Source organism: Panulirus ornatus, chromosome 40 (genome assembly GCF_036320965.1).
Source record: "Panulirus ornatus isolate Po-2019 chromosome 40, ASM3632096v1, whole genome shotgun sequence".
In the NCBI taxonomy this organism is placed as follows: domain Eukaryota; kingdom Metazoa; phylum Arthropoda; class Malacostraca; order Decapoda; family Palinuridae; genus Panulirus; species Panulirus ornatus.
In genome coordinates, this window is record NC_092263.1 from 15,246,702 (window position 1) to 15,262,794 (window position 16,093).

A 16,093-nucleotide genomic window follows, 5' to 3' on the forward strand; every position below is an offset into this window, starting at 1 on the left:
ATATTATGATTCACGTTCATTATTAACCCTACACATACACACACACACACGCACACACACACACACACACACACACACACACACACACACACACACACACACACACTTCAGAAACATCATTAACTAAACATTCTCAAACACTAACATGTCATCCCTTGGTTCTCACCTAAAATGTAGACATAACAAAGGCTTGATATCTTTCAAATAAAAAAATACCGATAAAGTAATAACCACATCCGACGACATGCTAGGCATAGAGAAAGGTATTCCATAACTCGCGTAGTTCTGCGTAAAAGGACTCGTAAGTGTATCAGGTTCTTAATGTTAAGGTGTTTGACTCTACTACACTCCTCGCTTCTCTTTTTGTTTATGCTATTTCCTCGACGGTCATCATCAGTGTCATCATGACTACAATGGGATTGACAAGTGGAGTTTATATGGAAAATCTTATGCAGCTGTAGGAGCGAGATCTAAATAATTTGTAGGAACACTTAATTATACTAATGATTATCTTGCATCAGTGAGTGATAATGATTACTTTGCATCAGCATGTGGTAATGATTACTTTGCATCAGTATGTGATAATGATAACTTTGTAATCGTATATAATAACGCTTTCTTTGTATTAAGAAAAATCAAAAGGGAAATGTTATACGTCATTGACAACAAGACTCTTTTTAATAGCATTCAGATCATTTGACTGTGTCTACAACTGAGAGTGATGCTATTTTTGGTTTCTGCTGAACCATTAATATAGGAAAAATGTGGCATTTAGCCCCAAGCTTGGTAAAGGTAATCAAAATCTTTCAATTCCATTTCAGCCTTTATTTATCATTTGAAGAATGATACGTAAATGTATATGTCAGCGATTATTATCATTATCATTATAATTATTAGTATTAGTAGTAGTAGTAGTTTTATCATTATTATTATCATTATTTATCATTTTTATTATTTTCATTATAATCACTATCATTACTGTCATTGTTATTATCATTATCATTATCATCATTATCATTATAATTATCATTATTGTTATTACTATTATTATTATTATTATTATTATTATTATTATTATTATTATTATTATTATTATTATCATTATCATTATTATTATTATTATTATTATTATCATTATTATTATTATGATCATTATTACTATTATTATTATTATTATTATCATTATTATTATTATTGTTATTATTATTATCATCATTATTATTATTATTATTATTATTATTATTATTATTATTATTATTATTATTATAATCATTATTAGTATTATTATTATCATTATAATTATTATTATTATTATTATTATTATTATTATTATTATTATTATCATTATCATTATCATTATTATCATTATCATTATTATCATTATTATTATCATCATTATTACTGTGTAACACCGGGGCTCACGCTCCAGGCATTCCTTCATCTCCAAGGACTGCACTACAATCAGAATACAACCTTGTGGCATAACTACAAGCATGCGTAGTCAGACAACGCCCATGTCATCTATATTAAGTCCTAAGGAGACATGACGGTCTCATATTACTGGGAACTATTACATGATGTATTGAGTGAGAGAACCTAGTCCTCACTACGTCATGTTGCTTTAACGATGATTACATTGTACCGTAACGTAAGGAACGCCGCCACTGAGGGATAGTCTTGGCTAGCGGAAATAAACACAGGAGAATTGTGAGGGATGTAGGCATCATCTGGGCCATGGTGATTATGGACGCCACTTAGAACTACCGAAGAACATACGTCATATACTCTAACAGAAGATCACTAACGACGTTTTCGTCTTATTCCTCAAGATCCCCCAAACAGCCAGGTACTCAACGCATGAAACTGCATGGAAAATACCGAGATCCCTGGAACTCAGAGTACTTCATCGTAAAGGAAAACATTGAGATGGCATGATGGAGGCAATGCCTGCTATGGTGTCTTGCTCATCCGCCACTAATCTAAGTTCCATTATTAGATTCCAGGCTTATTAACTGCCAGGGTCATTAAGGCCACCAACCTTAAGGTACATCCACTAATAAACACAAGTAAACATTCTCTCTTCCTTAAAAATAACAAATACACGCACAATAGACGAATAAATATGTATGTATACAGATACTGATGACCTAACAGACATGTATATAGGTAAAGGGAAAGGAAGACGATGTATTCAAACGTAAATACATATGTATATTCGAGAATCAAAGGTTAAGTAAATCTCACAAATGAAAACTGTTGTTTGATATAGTCTACCTGATACTACAACCTCCCAGCTTACTGTTTTCTATAACTTATACTAGGAAAACATGTGATTTGGGAGAAACTTGCCTATTTTACCATGGATGAATGCGGGCAAGCTAAGAGTAGTATCATTTAATATACGATGAACGAAATTGCTGATTACGGTGAGTGGAAGAAAGGGGTATTCTTCTAGATTGAGTATCTAGATGTACCATCCTTCTAGTTATACCATACCAGCGACTATTTATCTATCATGATTCATCTGACCATTTTGATTGGATATGCTGAAGTAAGATGCCAATTGAGAACCTTATCAAAAAAGAATAGCAATCATTATTTCCTTTGTTTCAGCTTTGTACCTCCACCATATATAAGTCTCTTCTTGCATATGTTCATAAACATAGTCTTTGTTAACAAGTGACAATGAACATTATAAATAACCATGCTTTACTCAGGATATAATTCTCCAAATACCTATTAGATCTTCAATATATATATATATATATATATATATATATATATATATATATATATATATATATATATATATATATATATATATATATATTCTATTTGTTATCAATTGATAAGAAAGTCCAGATCTATTTTCCACATCTTTATTGACTAGTATGCAAGTGTTTTATTCTGATGAACTAGCTAATGCAAGTCAAAGGTCAAAGTAAATATATACAAATGAGGTACACAACAAAATATTTATTATGGAACAACTTTTTCATAAAAATATTGCAGATAACTATAACTGCAGTTGAAATACTATTCGTAAATTCTTTATTCGTAGAGACTTCATCTGTTTTATACTTTACAACATCTTCACTTGAGGTAGGTTACACCACCGGGAGCTCCTCCGCCTCCAACGCTCAGGGTAGGGGCTCCGTAAGTCGTAGAGAGTGATGGCCCAACACTAAATCCTCCGCTGGCAGCACCACCGTTGCCTCCAATTACTCCACCGTTCAGTACAGGACCGCCGACCGATACTGAGCTAGCGGCTCCTCCACTGGGGCCTAAGTACAGTCCAGAGGCACCACTCCCTGCGCCGCCACCGAAGGAAGCTCCACCACCCCCTGCGTTGAAGGATCCTCCACTAGAACCACCGTGTATCACAAGGCCACCACCTCCTGAGGAAATACCTCCTCCAGCAGGGCCACCGTACAGTCCAGAGCCACCACCACCCCCAGCGCCGAAGCCTCCTGCTACAGCAGAGCCACCGCCTATCACAGGACCACCGCCGACTACAACTCCTCCAACGGGGCCACCCCCGTATATTCCAGCACCTCCTGCGGCAGCACCACCACCACCCACAGCAGCTGCGCCTCCTGCACCAAGAGAACTGAAGCCCCCACCCAGTTGGGAGAGAAGGAAGCCATTATCCGGTCCATACCCGGGGTTGTCATCGTGGTAGGCATTCACTAGGTAGGCGGAGGAAATACCTGTCACGAATTCATCAGGATAAAGTCCGTGGTTCAACGAGGCAGTGGCCGCGCCACCTCCGTTACCACCAAGGGCACCCGCCCCACCGCCGTGGGCACCCGCCCCACCGCCGAAACCCCCACCATATCCACCAGCACCTCCGCCAACTGCTCCACCACCTCCGCCTCCTTGGATTATGCTGCTGACAACGGCACCGCCGGAGCCACCGCTGTGGCCACCGCCGAAGCCACCGCCGAAGCCACCGCTGAAGCCACCACCGTATCCACCTCCGCCAACTGCTCCACCAGCTCCACCAGCTCCACCTCCGTGGATTAGGCTGCTGACAACGGCACCTAATCCAGCGCTGGAGCCACCGGCGGAGCCACCGCCGAAGCCACCGCCGTATCCACCGCCGTTTATTCCTCCACCGACACCGCCGCCAAGTCCTCCACCGCTACCACCAGCAGTGAATATGCTGCCGCCGGCGCCTCCTCCTCCTCCTCCTCCTCCGCTGACCAAAGCACCATATCCTCCAGAACGTCCTACAGAGACGAGTCCACCTTGTCCACCGGTGAGGCTGCTGCTAAAGACTGAGTCATGATCACGGAAGATCCCGCTGCTGAGTCCACTGCTGCCGCCATGTCCACTATTCTCAAATGAATCGGTGTCTTGATCATAGAACTCCAATGACTGGAATTCTATTGACTGGAATTGGGCAGAGGTGACGGCGAGTAGCAAAGTGAAGCTCACTATGTGAGTGACGGACATCTGTATGCAGGAAGATAAACAGTGGTTAGTGATTGAGTGACCACAAAAATATACGGTTTAAAGTATTCAGAATTAGTTCCTACAGAATGTCTCCAGAATTCGTGCGTTTCCTATTTCCTCACTAAGTTGTTTCATGTCAAGTATTCGGTATTCTCGGACTTTGTGTAGTAAGAGTTTTGATCTATCCTCTCGTTTAGTGACAATAATCTCAGAGCAACCTTATAACAGTACATCCTTGTAGCTACTATCAAGAACTATTCATATAATACACTTATTTTCAATGCACCTTCATCTGAACTGTGGTCTCATCTTTACTACACTCGGCCTTTCATCTGATTTTTAGAGGATAAGTCAAATGTTTCCGAATTCCATCTTCAACCCCACTTGTCAATGACCTATCCTGTATGGGTAAGGTTTGAAGTCATCTTTACATCGTTTTCATCTCGATATAAACAGCATTACTGGTCATTGACATACCCCTTCTGGGCCAGGTTAAATGCATCTTCACTACCTCCTCATTAATTGCATTTGACCTTATCCCTGTGGGTCATATGAAAAGCTACCTTCATTGTACCCTTATCTCCGCTATACTCTTGACACAACTAGACATCTTCACTATACTCTTGACACAACTAGACATCTTCACTATACTCTTGACACAAGTAGACGTCTTCACTGTACTCTTGACACAAGTAGACATCAACTAGGCCCTTACAGGTCAAATCACAAGCATCTTCACTAGATAAGATATAACGTGCTTTTCCTTTTGAAATACTTGCCCGGGAGGAAAGTTAGATGAGGCATAAAAGCAGAACATAAAGAATACTGGATGGTAAAGTCAAAAAGTATTTTGATATGTGGAACAGGATGAAGAGCTTGACACGCGTCGCTGAGTATGATCAATTGTAAGGTAGATGAAAAGATCGAAATGTCACAATGCATTCGAGAGGAAGTATGATCGTGGGAACTTGTGCAGTTAGCCTGTGTGAGACACTGCTTCAGCTCTTAATGACAGGTGATAAGTGAGAAAATGAATCATTATCAAGACTCTCTCTCTCTCTCTCTCTCTCTGAATGTCGTCATGATCTCTAGCGAAGAGATGGAGTGATACAAAGATGGCTTTACCAAGGGCTCTTTGAGCTTTACCTACTCTGAGAATCTTTTTAGGCAGTTAACAGCCAGGAGGACATTCCCGGTCGACAAGAATTTTCACTTTCATGATCTTGGAACCGCGCCACACACACACACACATACACACACACACAGGAAAGACCCACCTCTGTCTGTAAAATGAGGGGGGGGGGTTCAGTAGCAAGACAGTGAACAACTGTCGACATAACATCCAGTGTTCTCGTTCCCAACTGTCCACAGGTCGACTGGCTAGGAACCCAGAACATCTGCTTGTACTTGCCATATTCTCATTGGCGCAACGACTTGACTTTCTCAGAACACGACAGGTACACACACACACACACACACACACACACACACACAGTGTTGAGTGAGGGTCATATGACCTTTCGAAAAACGACACCTTCGCTCCACAGTTGGCGAGTTCCTTACTTTCAAGCCATTATGTAACGTTCCTACCTCCGTATGGATCACCACCCTGCCTGGTAACAAGATTAAATGGCATGTTTTTGTGGTATCACTAGAGTGAAGAGACGATCATTGAGTATATAATGATTAGATTACTTTTACAACTTTGATAGACATCACGTATATATATATATATATATATATATATATATATATATATATATATATATATATATATATATATATATATATATATATATATGGACTACCATCGTCAATGTTCATAATGAAAGTGGCTTCGTTGGCCCAAAATGTCAAAGAGATATATATCATTGCAAAGAGATCATGATGCAGTCGTGCTCGACAGCCCCTCAAACCTGTTTCGGATGCGAAAAAATAAATTACGTGGTCACGGAATTACGAGTCTATGTAGTCACGGACTTGCAGATGAAGGAACAGAGGCCATTTCTATTGCCCCCCCTTCCGGAGCGCACACCCACGCTGACCAGAGGAGACTAAAAACGTATTTCACCGAGTCGTTAGTCGTTTTGTAACAGTGATGAGCAACAATATGTCTCATCAGAACTGTGAAACAAAAGTATATTAAAGCTTTGGGTATCTGTTTATAAAGCAACTGCCAATAGATAACTTAATTTACCAATTAACGTCATTTTGACATGTATTGGAAAGGTAAACCTCGAGATTTTCCTGTTCCCTTTTTTTTTCTAATTGAAAAACGAAGATTCTGAAAGTAAAAGTTTACTGAGCTTGCAAGACGAATTAGTAAAATAATAGCCATCATTGTGAACGCCGTCTCCGATTTCTCTCAAACACCACCACAGTTCTGAAGATGATGACACAAAAAGCCGCTTCGAAGATAAACCTCACGACATTGCAAAGGCGAATATGATGAAGAGTTTCCGATCATCTCTTTGGAATACAATATCATTGCGATTTTCCTTCGCTCTTCTCTCATGTTTGATGTGATTTGACTTAATGGGAGATCGAGAGATGAATTAAATCATACTTGAATCAGAGAGGAAGAATATAAATGCAAGCATCAGACAAATCAGATTAGCCAAGGATCAGCAAGCAAGCAGTACAAATATTTAAAAGAACAATAGGTTTATCTTGAAAGATGAAAACTATGTTGTCATCCTGGCATTTCATTCCCAGAAGGTACTGAAAATTCTGACCTTTTCTTTTTCTCCAGGTATTAACAACACTGATTTGCATTATCTGTAAATGCTCTTAAGCAGACGTAATCCCTTGTGATAAGCTTAAAGACATATCTGGTTCTCATGATAAACCACATTAGAATATACACCGTATTTTGTAATGATGGTCCAAATAGAATTTGATTCCTTACCATCTTCTTGAGTAATAATCCTGCCCTAAGAATCTATTAGCTGGAGTGACGATAATCTGGTGATAATATGCATTACAGAAAGGAAAAAAGAATTCTGCAAATAAAAATCTTTTTCTGTTTATGGAGACGAGCTCGTCTCTCATGGACCTCCAAGTTCGTAATGATACCTTTCTTTGCAAACTAATGCTGGTGTGTGGCACTGACTGAGTTCAGTGCCATGTTCAAAAACATATTCGTAAAAAGATAGATGGGTTGGGGGAAGGAGGGAATTATTAGCATGCATGGAACATGATAGAGATATAGTGCAGGATAAAAAGCATGAAAGTATATTCTAAGTTTTCTAAAAGTAAAAAGATCATCAGAAACTATATCATACATATTGAATACGTTCACTTAATATTGTCACACATCAATGCACCTTCATGTTTGTTTGATGTCTTCAGTATATATATAAATATATCATGAACACGATGATAAATTGGAAAGCCAACGCTGAACTTGGGCACCAGACTTTGCAAGTTTAGTTAGAGAAACTTGGAAAGAGCAAATAACTGGAAATTTAATCAGATACACAGAAAACCAAACGCTGAAGTTAATCAGTATATGGAAACAAACGGACACATACATACGTACAAAATAAGTATGTGGAAAGACAAGCATGTACTCATATTCAGAAACCCTTAGATTACAGGTAATTTTTTGACCTGCAAATGAAAATCATTACGAAAACATTTCTAAAGATAAACTGGATACATTACAACCGAATTGAGAATCATAATAATAAGCTTTACTACGTTCTAAGAAGAGTTCCTCATGTGCATAGGGAATTGTATGTTAATCCCAGCGGACGAAACACCGTAATGTAAGTGTTGTCTCAACAATAATACTGCAGCCACCAAGATCCTTACCATGGCGATGTCTGCAGAACTTCTCACTGCTCAACACCCGAACACCCTCTCATATATATATCGCGCGAACCTGTAGACGCCACGACTCGCTTCTCGGGGATGTCGAATGTAGAACAGCGCGAGATGACAATTAGTCATTTCTGTCTCTTTAATTTGATATTTTCCATGTTTTTAGAAAGTGGCGAGGCCCCCACACAACACCGCCTTTTTTTTTTCATTACATAGACCTGAAGATTAATATTACGATCATCAATACAATTATCTTTTTATTGTTATTGGAGGAATGATGATTGCAGATGAGTTCAGTTGTCCTTGATCATCCTATTCTTAATGACTCTTTGCATCAGACAAGGACCATCGTATCTCATTCGTCAGATCTGCACTATTCCGACCAACTAGAGGCAAATGGTTGTATAAGGGTGATATGGTTAGGGGCAAAGGTAGGAAGAGGAGAGAGAGAGAGTTGTAATATGACATTGCGCTGCTCAAGCGTTCGATCACTTGAGAAAGTTCCTGGCACATTAATCTTACTCCTTTCTTAAGGCTTCCCACCTGAGTTGATATGATGATTGCAGACGACGATCCATTAGTGACTATCGGGTATTTGACATGTGGAAATTTCATCGAGTTATTTCATAGTGAGTGAACTAGATTAGTGTAGTTACCCCTTGCAAACCTGGTCTGGGTATTTGGGCTTACGTGGAAGCAAGCAAACAGGTCTTCTTTTTCTCTTTCTTTTTTTTTCCTTTTTTCTTTTTTTGCTTTCATGATGACTGTCCACTTGGTGAGAGGGAAAGTGCCCGCCCCCCAAAAAAGACGGTTCGATTGTGTGCTTGCTGGAAAAAAGTTGACATGAAATACCTACCTTATGTAGGACTAGATATGAATACAAATGATATTAAACGAAGGTCGATGCTAAGATGCTTAGACGAGAGGATCGCTTCAGCATCCACCATCTGGGTGAGGTTTGGCGATGTGCCTGACCCTGGGTTAACCAATGTTCTTAGCCTGTGGACGATCTCTTGTTGCCTCATGACTGAAGCATTTGCCTCAATAACTTCCTCGCGAATCTGACGCAAATATATCTTGCTTTACCTCACGCTACGTTGTCTCATATTTTGCACAGTAGGTTATTCTTTTATGTGATCATATCTGTAATGTGATACCGTTGTGAGATATTCATTAGGTTATCCTTTCACTGTAAGAAATAGTTCCTTTTTTATTCTCATTTGAGGACTATGTGTAATGACTTCTGAATTTATTACGTGATATCTAAGAATTAACAAAAGTAGTCTAAACTTTCATTTCAGAAATGCTTAGCAACTCTGGACTCATAGCAAATGCTGACACCTGGAGTCAGTGCCCGGAGGAAGGATTAATATAAACTGGTTTCGAATCTTCCATGAGCGACTTATATGGAAGAAGGGGGGAAAAAAGAGGAAGAAAACTATGTAGTGTGTGTGTGTGGGTTACGCCAGTCAAGGGTGAGGTGCACGGAGGAGAAGGCCGGCCCACACCCTCAGGGAAAGGTGGAGAAAGAAAACCTGTTTGAAAGTAAAAGCAAGATCTTTCCCGCGCCTTTCCTGAGAGCGGGAGAGACGAGAGCAGGAGACACTATACACACTACTTACAACACACAATATATATACATATATATATATATATATATATATATATATATATATATATATATATATATATTATCCCTGGGGATAGGGGAGAAAGAATACTTCCCACGTATTCCCTGCGTGTCGTAGAAGGCGACTGAAAGGGAAGGGAGCGGGGGGCTGGAAATCCTCCCCTCTCATTTTTTTTTTCTTCCAAAAAAAAGGAACAGAGAAGGGGGCCAGGTGAGGATATTCCCTCAAAGGTCCTCTGTTCTTAACGCTACGTCGCTAATGCGGGAAATGGCGAATAGTATGAAAGAAAAATATAAATACATAGATCAATGTAATTTTTACGCTACAACTTTAACATGGGAGATATAGTCAAGGCTTTGGCTTAAATGTTTATGGAGTTTAGGGGTGAAATAAGAACCAAATCAAAGGGTAAATGACGGAAGATGAATGAAGAGGAGTTGACAGGATATATCACAGTGGGTATTAGGAGAGTCAGGGATGATGGCAGTGTCAGGAAGATGGGTTTGGGGTGCTGTTGATGGTCGCTAGGGTACGCGATCGTCTGAGTATGTGGGGGGGGGATTAGTGGTTGTATAGTTCTAACACAAGTGGAGGGTTAGAGAGAGAGAGAGAGAGAGAGAGAGAGAGAGAGAGAGAGAGAGAGAGAGAGAGAGAGAGAGAGAGAGAGAGAGAGAGAGAGAGAGAGAGAGAGAGAGAGAGAGAGAGAGAGGGTCATCAGGACAACGATATCCTGAGCGTATCATACTGTAACGTAACTAGTTTAAAATGTAGATGTGATATTGGTGTTTCACAAGGCAATACAAGGAAGAGGAATTGTTCTGGCAGCTGTAGGCCCGATACAGGTCGCAACAACCGGAGGTTTAGTCTCCCGCAAGTAGAATATCATTGGACAGAACTTAAATAAAATAGGTTAGAGCTAACACCATACTTCCACGAGTAGTGGAGGCATAGACCATGGGAGGTAGTTGTGATAGTTTAGATACTATTATCCCCGACAGCACAAGGGTCAGGAGCGGATATAGTACTGATAGAAGGTCAACACTGTACAGGAAGCAAAAGGAGAAGGAACACAGCCAGAGGAGGTGTTAACAGGGTACTTTATATGGAGCGATGTGTCGTGCAAAGTTGTTCGTACCAGTAGCTACGGAAGGGAACGCTGTAGGAGAGGTAGTGTTGACACACACGACAGTGAGGTCATGTATGGTCAAGTGCTGGAGACGGAGTTAGAGGGGCGTGGTCTAACCAGTGTCATTATGACACGAATATTTGTCATACAGTTATGAAAAAAAGGAAGGAAATATGGCGAGGTGATCAGAACCCCATTTATTACCATTTTGCACGGACTGGACACACACACACACACACACACACACACACACACACACACACACATACACACACCACACACACACACACACACACACATACACACGCACACACCACACACAGGCCAAAGTGATATAGATGTATGAATGATTCATTTTATTCACCTCTATCTTTCTGACATCTTCAGGAGTTTATTAAAAAAAATCTGTATAGTATGATAGAAATATATAATCATATACCAAAGTTGATGAAATATTTTCTAAACCAACTAAGGTTATACAAAGATATATGAATTATCCTTACAAGGATGTAATACTATAATATTTAGTATAGATTCTCATAACATGACTGCAATGTAGGAAATATTGGAAGGGTAGTTAGGCACTTTGCATTTATTGAGCACTTTGGTCATGGTAACAATTAATCTCAAACCTGATTACTTTCAATCATTACGTATAAAACAATTTCCATCTGTGCTAAATAGAAGTAACATTGCCTTACTTTTATACACAATAAGATTACCCTGAGTTACATTAGATTTCCCATGGCAACAGAGCGTTTCCTATCATTCTAACATAAAAGCTAATCCACTTCTAACTAAATTTATTCTTTACAGATAAATACCAATTTGTTGTTATTAGTAAATCTCTTTTACGAAATCTGAAGTGTATCTGTGATTTTTTTTACCAGCCCTGCAAAATTTTAGCGAAACATCTTAACGAATCTCAGTTTCAAATAATGACCAAGAAATATGAAGCAGTACTGAAACAGACGCCAGGGTGAGCGAACACATCTCTTCTCTCAAGACTTACACAAATTATAATTGTCTTGTCCTATTTTGGAGGTTTGTAAGTGAATTTTTCTCGTAATCTTTTCATCGTAGTTCATTTAGATAAGGTATAGAAAACTTTTAATCATATTCTATATATAATTGAGAGGATTCCCTTCAAATCCTAGCGAACGTGTCGTATTCTGTGTTACTTGAATCCACTTAGAAATTTCTAAGTCTAATTCACTCTGTATCGTATAACCTCATGTCATTCAACTACGTTTTAGAATACTTTTACTCAGCTATAACGTATAGTTCTATATGTAGTTTTCACTATATGAAAATTTTGTTTTCGGCAGATTCTTGAAGATGTTTGAAACGCATAGCTAGATTTAATGAATGATTTATATACCTATGGTAATTTATCCTTGGTCGTGCTATGTATATCTAAGATACGCCTCCCAAATCCGACATTAACTGCTGGTATATATATATATATATATATATATATATATATATATATATATATATATATATATATATATATATATATATGTGTGTGTGTGTGTGTGTGAGTGTGTGTATAATTTTGGAGACCGGTTAAGAAATAAGGAAACACTATCCATGTCTTTACCGTGTGTCTCAGAAAGCGACAAAGAGAAAGGCAAAACCTGAGGTCTGGAAAGCCAATCTGTCTTCCTGGAGAATACCTTCCTGCAAATAGAAACAGGAGAAGCAGCCGAGCAAGATTTTCTCCTAGGACGCTCTGTGTTCCTGTCGCCCCCACGCAGCTCCAAGAGGCCACTATATAGGGCAATGTATCAATGCGCTGCCACGTATTTCTTGCCAATATACAATTGTGTCGGTCTGTCTGTCTCTCAGGCCATAGAGTGCTGTGATGTGTGTGCGTCTATGTGTATGAGACTGAGTGTAGGGCAGTTGAGGAACACGCGTTCGGTGTCTTCTTTGTAGCAGTCACATCGTGGGCATGAAGGGTCATGTGATATGTTAAAACAGTGTTTTGTGGAGTTGCAGCGTTGGTCGATGATCCAGAGCATAGACGGGACATTTTCACTCTTGTTTAACTGGGGAGTATGTGGTGGGTGGATGTCTGGTTAGCTGGAGCTTTCAGACTGAACTGGGAAGTCGGTCGTTTAGTAGTTGTTTGGTTATTCTAGTGTGTATGTATTGTGTCAGTAGTATGTACATGTTGGGTGTGGGGTGGGAGATGTGAGTAGAGGATTCAGACGTGTGAGTAAGATCTTTATAGCTACTTGTTGATTCGTTTATAGAGTGGTTTGGGTGGGAGTTGCCTGGTGCTGTTGTGTGGAAATGAGTGCCTAGCGTGTTGAGGTGGGAATGTACAGTGAGGATTTATGTTTCAATGCGAAATTGTTAGGTTTCTGTAGTTGCCAGGCAGCAGCAGCAACTGACTGTTCTGGGTTCACTATTTTTCGTTGTATGAACAAAAGCAGTTATTACTTTCGTATGAAGTCAGATGTGTATGTTGCATTTTCCACGTTCATCATTTTACACACTGAATTTAATGCATCTTTAGATTACTTTCGTTTATTTCATATGATTGATATCTCGTATAAGTTATGTATTGATTACGTTTTATCTGCACACATGTATATATATATTTGCTGATATACTGATAATTGATTTTGTAAATTCCTGAAACTTCTGCCAATGAAAGAAATGCGTATGAATCTTTTGATAATCGTAGCTGCTATATTTTCCACATCATACCCCAACTCATGAATATATATATATATATATATATATATATATATATATATATATATATATATATACAAATATGTATACATATTGTGGTTCAAGGGTATAGAGACATGAACCTTTGTGAAGATCAAATCTTGCTAACAGTGAGACCCACAACCTCAATTCCACAAGTTGGTAAAGGGCAGGTCATCCGGTTCCCTTGGCTACACTTGCTACCCAATTACGCAGTATGTGCAAAACCACATGAAACGGAAAATGCGAAGTGTCAAGCGTGTCGGTACGAATACATCGTCATGTCTAAGTACGGTTATTGCTGATTCGTTGATGATGCTGACGCAGTATATTCCTGACAGCCTATCAGATTATCTTGCTCGTGGCTCGTAATCTATGTGTTGATGCACACTTGTTTCTTTTATGTTGAGTGGCATCACTAGAGGAGTTCAGGTAGGAAGAACCAGTATATAATTCACCATCCGCCACCGGGCGGGGTCGGCATATGAATCAAGGAACAGGTAATATGAGCCGAGGAAGGTGCTAGACACGATGACTAACCCCCATACAGTTTTATCAATAATTCATCCCTTTACTTAGCAGTATTGGAATCTCTGACTGCTAGGGTGTATTTCAGGGAAAATATCATGATATATTTCATCTATGATAAGTCGGTCCGCAGGAGCGATCTGACTGGGGCCTGGAGGGCCAGAATCTGCTAGTACTTGTTAACATTTATTTAGAGCAAAACGCAAGTTTCACTCATGACTCAGCCAATAAACCCGTTCACTGATGTCAGTACACCGATCACTCGTCACTAACGAAACGAAGAGGTGTCAATATTTTCGTAACTCGTTTAGAAAGAAAAAAAAAAGTCTTCTAAATCATATCTTTACCAAAAAGTTAGATAAACTGATATTCAAATCTTTATTCTTAGAGAAAATAAATATCTTTCGACGTAAATTACGCCTCGATAGTTGTCTGTAGAACAATGCTATTAATGTAAAAGAAATCAACTGGATGAGTTTTTATGTAGACTAAATGAGGTTCCGAGGGCGGTCAGGTAGTCCAAAAGTGCATGGTTTACTTTTTGAAGAAAAGTTTGTCCTTTTAAACACGAGTCATGTACTTTTCTTAATACTTTAGACGATTTATTTTTCCATGAAACGTGTAGTGTAATTACAGTAAACTCTTAGAACCCCTGCTGAAGTGCGATTACCCCTTCATTCACTTATATATATATATATATATATATATATATATATATATATATATATATATATATATATATATATATATATATATATATATATATATGTATATATATATATATATATATATATATATATATATATATATATATATATATATATATATATATATATATATGTGTGTGTGTTTGTTGTGTGAGGAAAGTTATCACGAACAGTGAGGAGTTTATACCCAGAGAGTAAGGTGTGTGCTAAAATAGCAAAAGAGGATGACAAGTGGTTTCAGGTGAAGGTGGGTGGGTCTACGGCGTGGAGGAGGTGAATGTGAGGGTCTTTGAGAGAGGAGCAGGTCTGTAGTCTGTCACGGGTTGGGGGAACTAGGAGGTGATTCACTGTTTGCTGATGACGCGACAGCAGAGCGAGTGAGAAACTGAGCGTACTGAGAAATGCGTGGAGGAAGAAGTCACTGTTTGCGAAGGCAACGGTATACTTGTTTGAAATTATAATAGTACCAACGGTGTTGTGTGGATGCGAGGAGTGAACATTTCGATATCAAAGTGCGAGGCGTGAATGTGACTGAAATGAAATGATTGAGGACAATATGTGGTCTTATGAGCGTTGATGGAGTAGGAAATGATTGTGTAAGAGGGAAGTGAGGTAACGAGAAGAGTATGGTTGAGGGAGTTAAAGAGGGTGTGCTGCAGTGGTATAGCCTTATGGACAGAATGAGTGGGAAACGTTTGAGAAAGAGGATCTATATATGTTAGATGTGGAGAGAGAACAAGGAGAAGTTGGAGAAGCCGATTTGGAGATGAAAGGATCGAGTGAAAATGATCCTGATTGTTTATGCAGACTATGACAACTCTGAGCATGTCGGTCATATCATAGTTCGGCCATTAAACTGCCGCATATGCATTGATATTGAGAGTCGACAGAGGCGGCTGGATTATCCAAATACGAAAAGCCTATGGGTCAAGAGAGTACCAAGGGAAGAGCGTGGGAGATCGAGTAGAAACTCCGTCAAGAAGAGGTACTTACTTAATGGTTTGTGAGCCAGTCTTTCATGCGAGTAGAAGTCGGGTCCAACACGGCTGAGGTTTTCTTCATCATGGCTGAGGCCGTATATTCAGGATGAG

The 16,093-nt window shown here is 39.2% G+C and overlaps 1 protein-coding gene across 1 annotated transcript; it reads right to left on the reverse strand.

The window, feature by feature from the left end:
* Positions 1–2,961: 2,961 nt before the first annotated feature.
* Positions 2,962–8,373, reverse strand: LOC139761456 (uncharacterized). Its single transcript, XM_071685683.1, has 2 exons — positions 8,275–8,373; positions 2,962–4,458 (listed from the first exon to the last, which is right to left on the reverse strand). The coding sequence occupies exons 1-2, from the start codon at positions 8,275–8,277 to the stop codon at positions 3,094–3,096; spliced, it is 1,368 nt and encodes a 455-aa protein (XP_071541784.1). The 5' UTR covers positions 8,278–8,373; the 3' UTR covers positions 2,962–3,093.
* Positions 8,374–16,093: the final 7,720 nt, after the last annotated feature.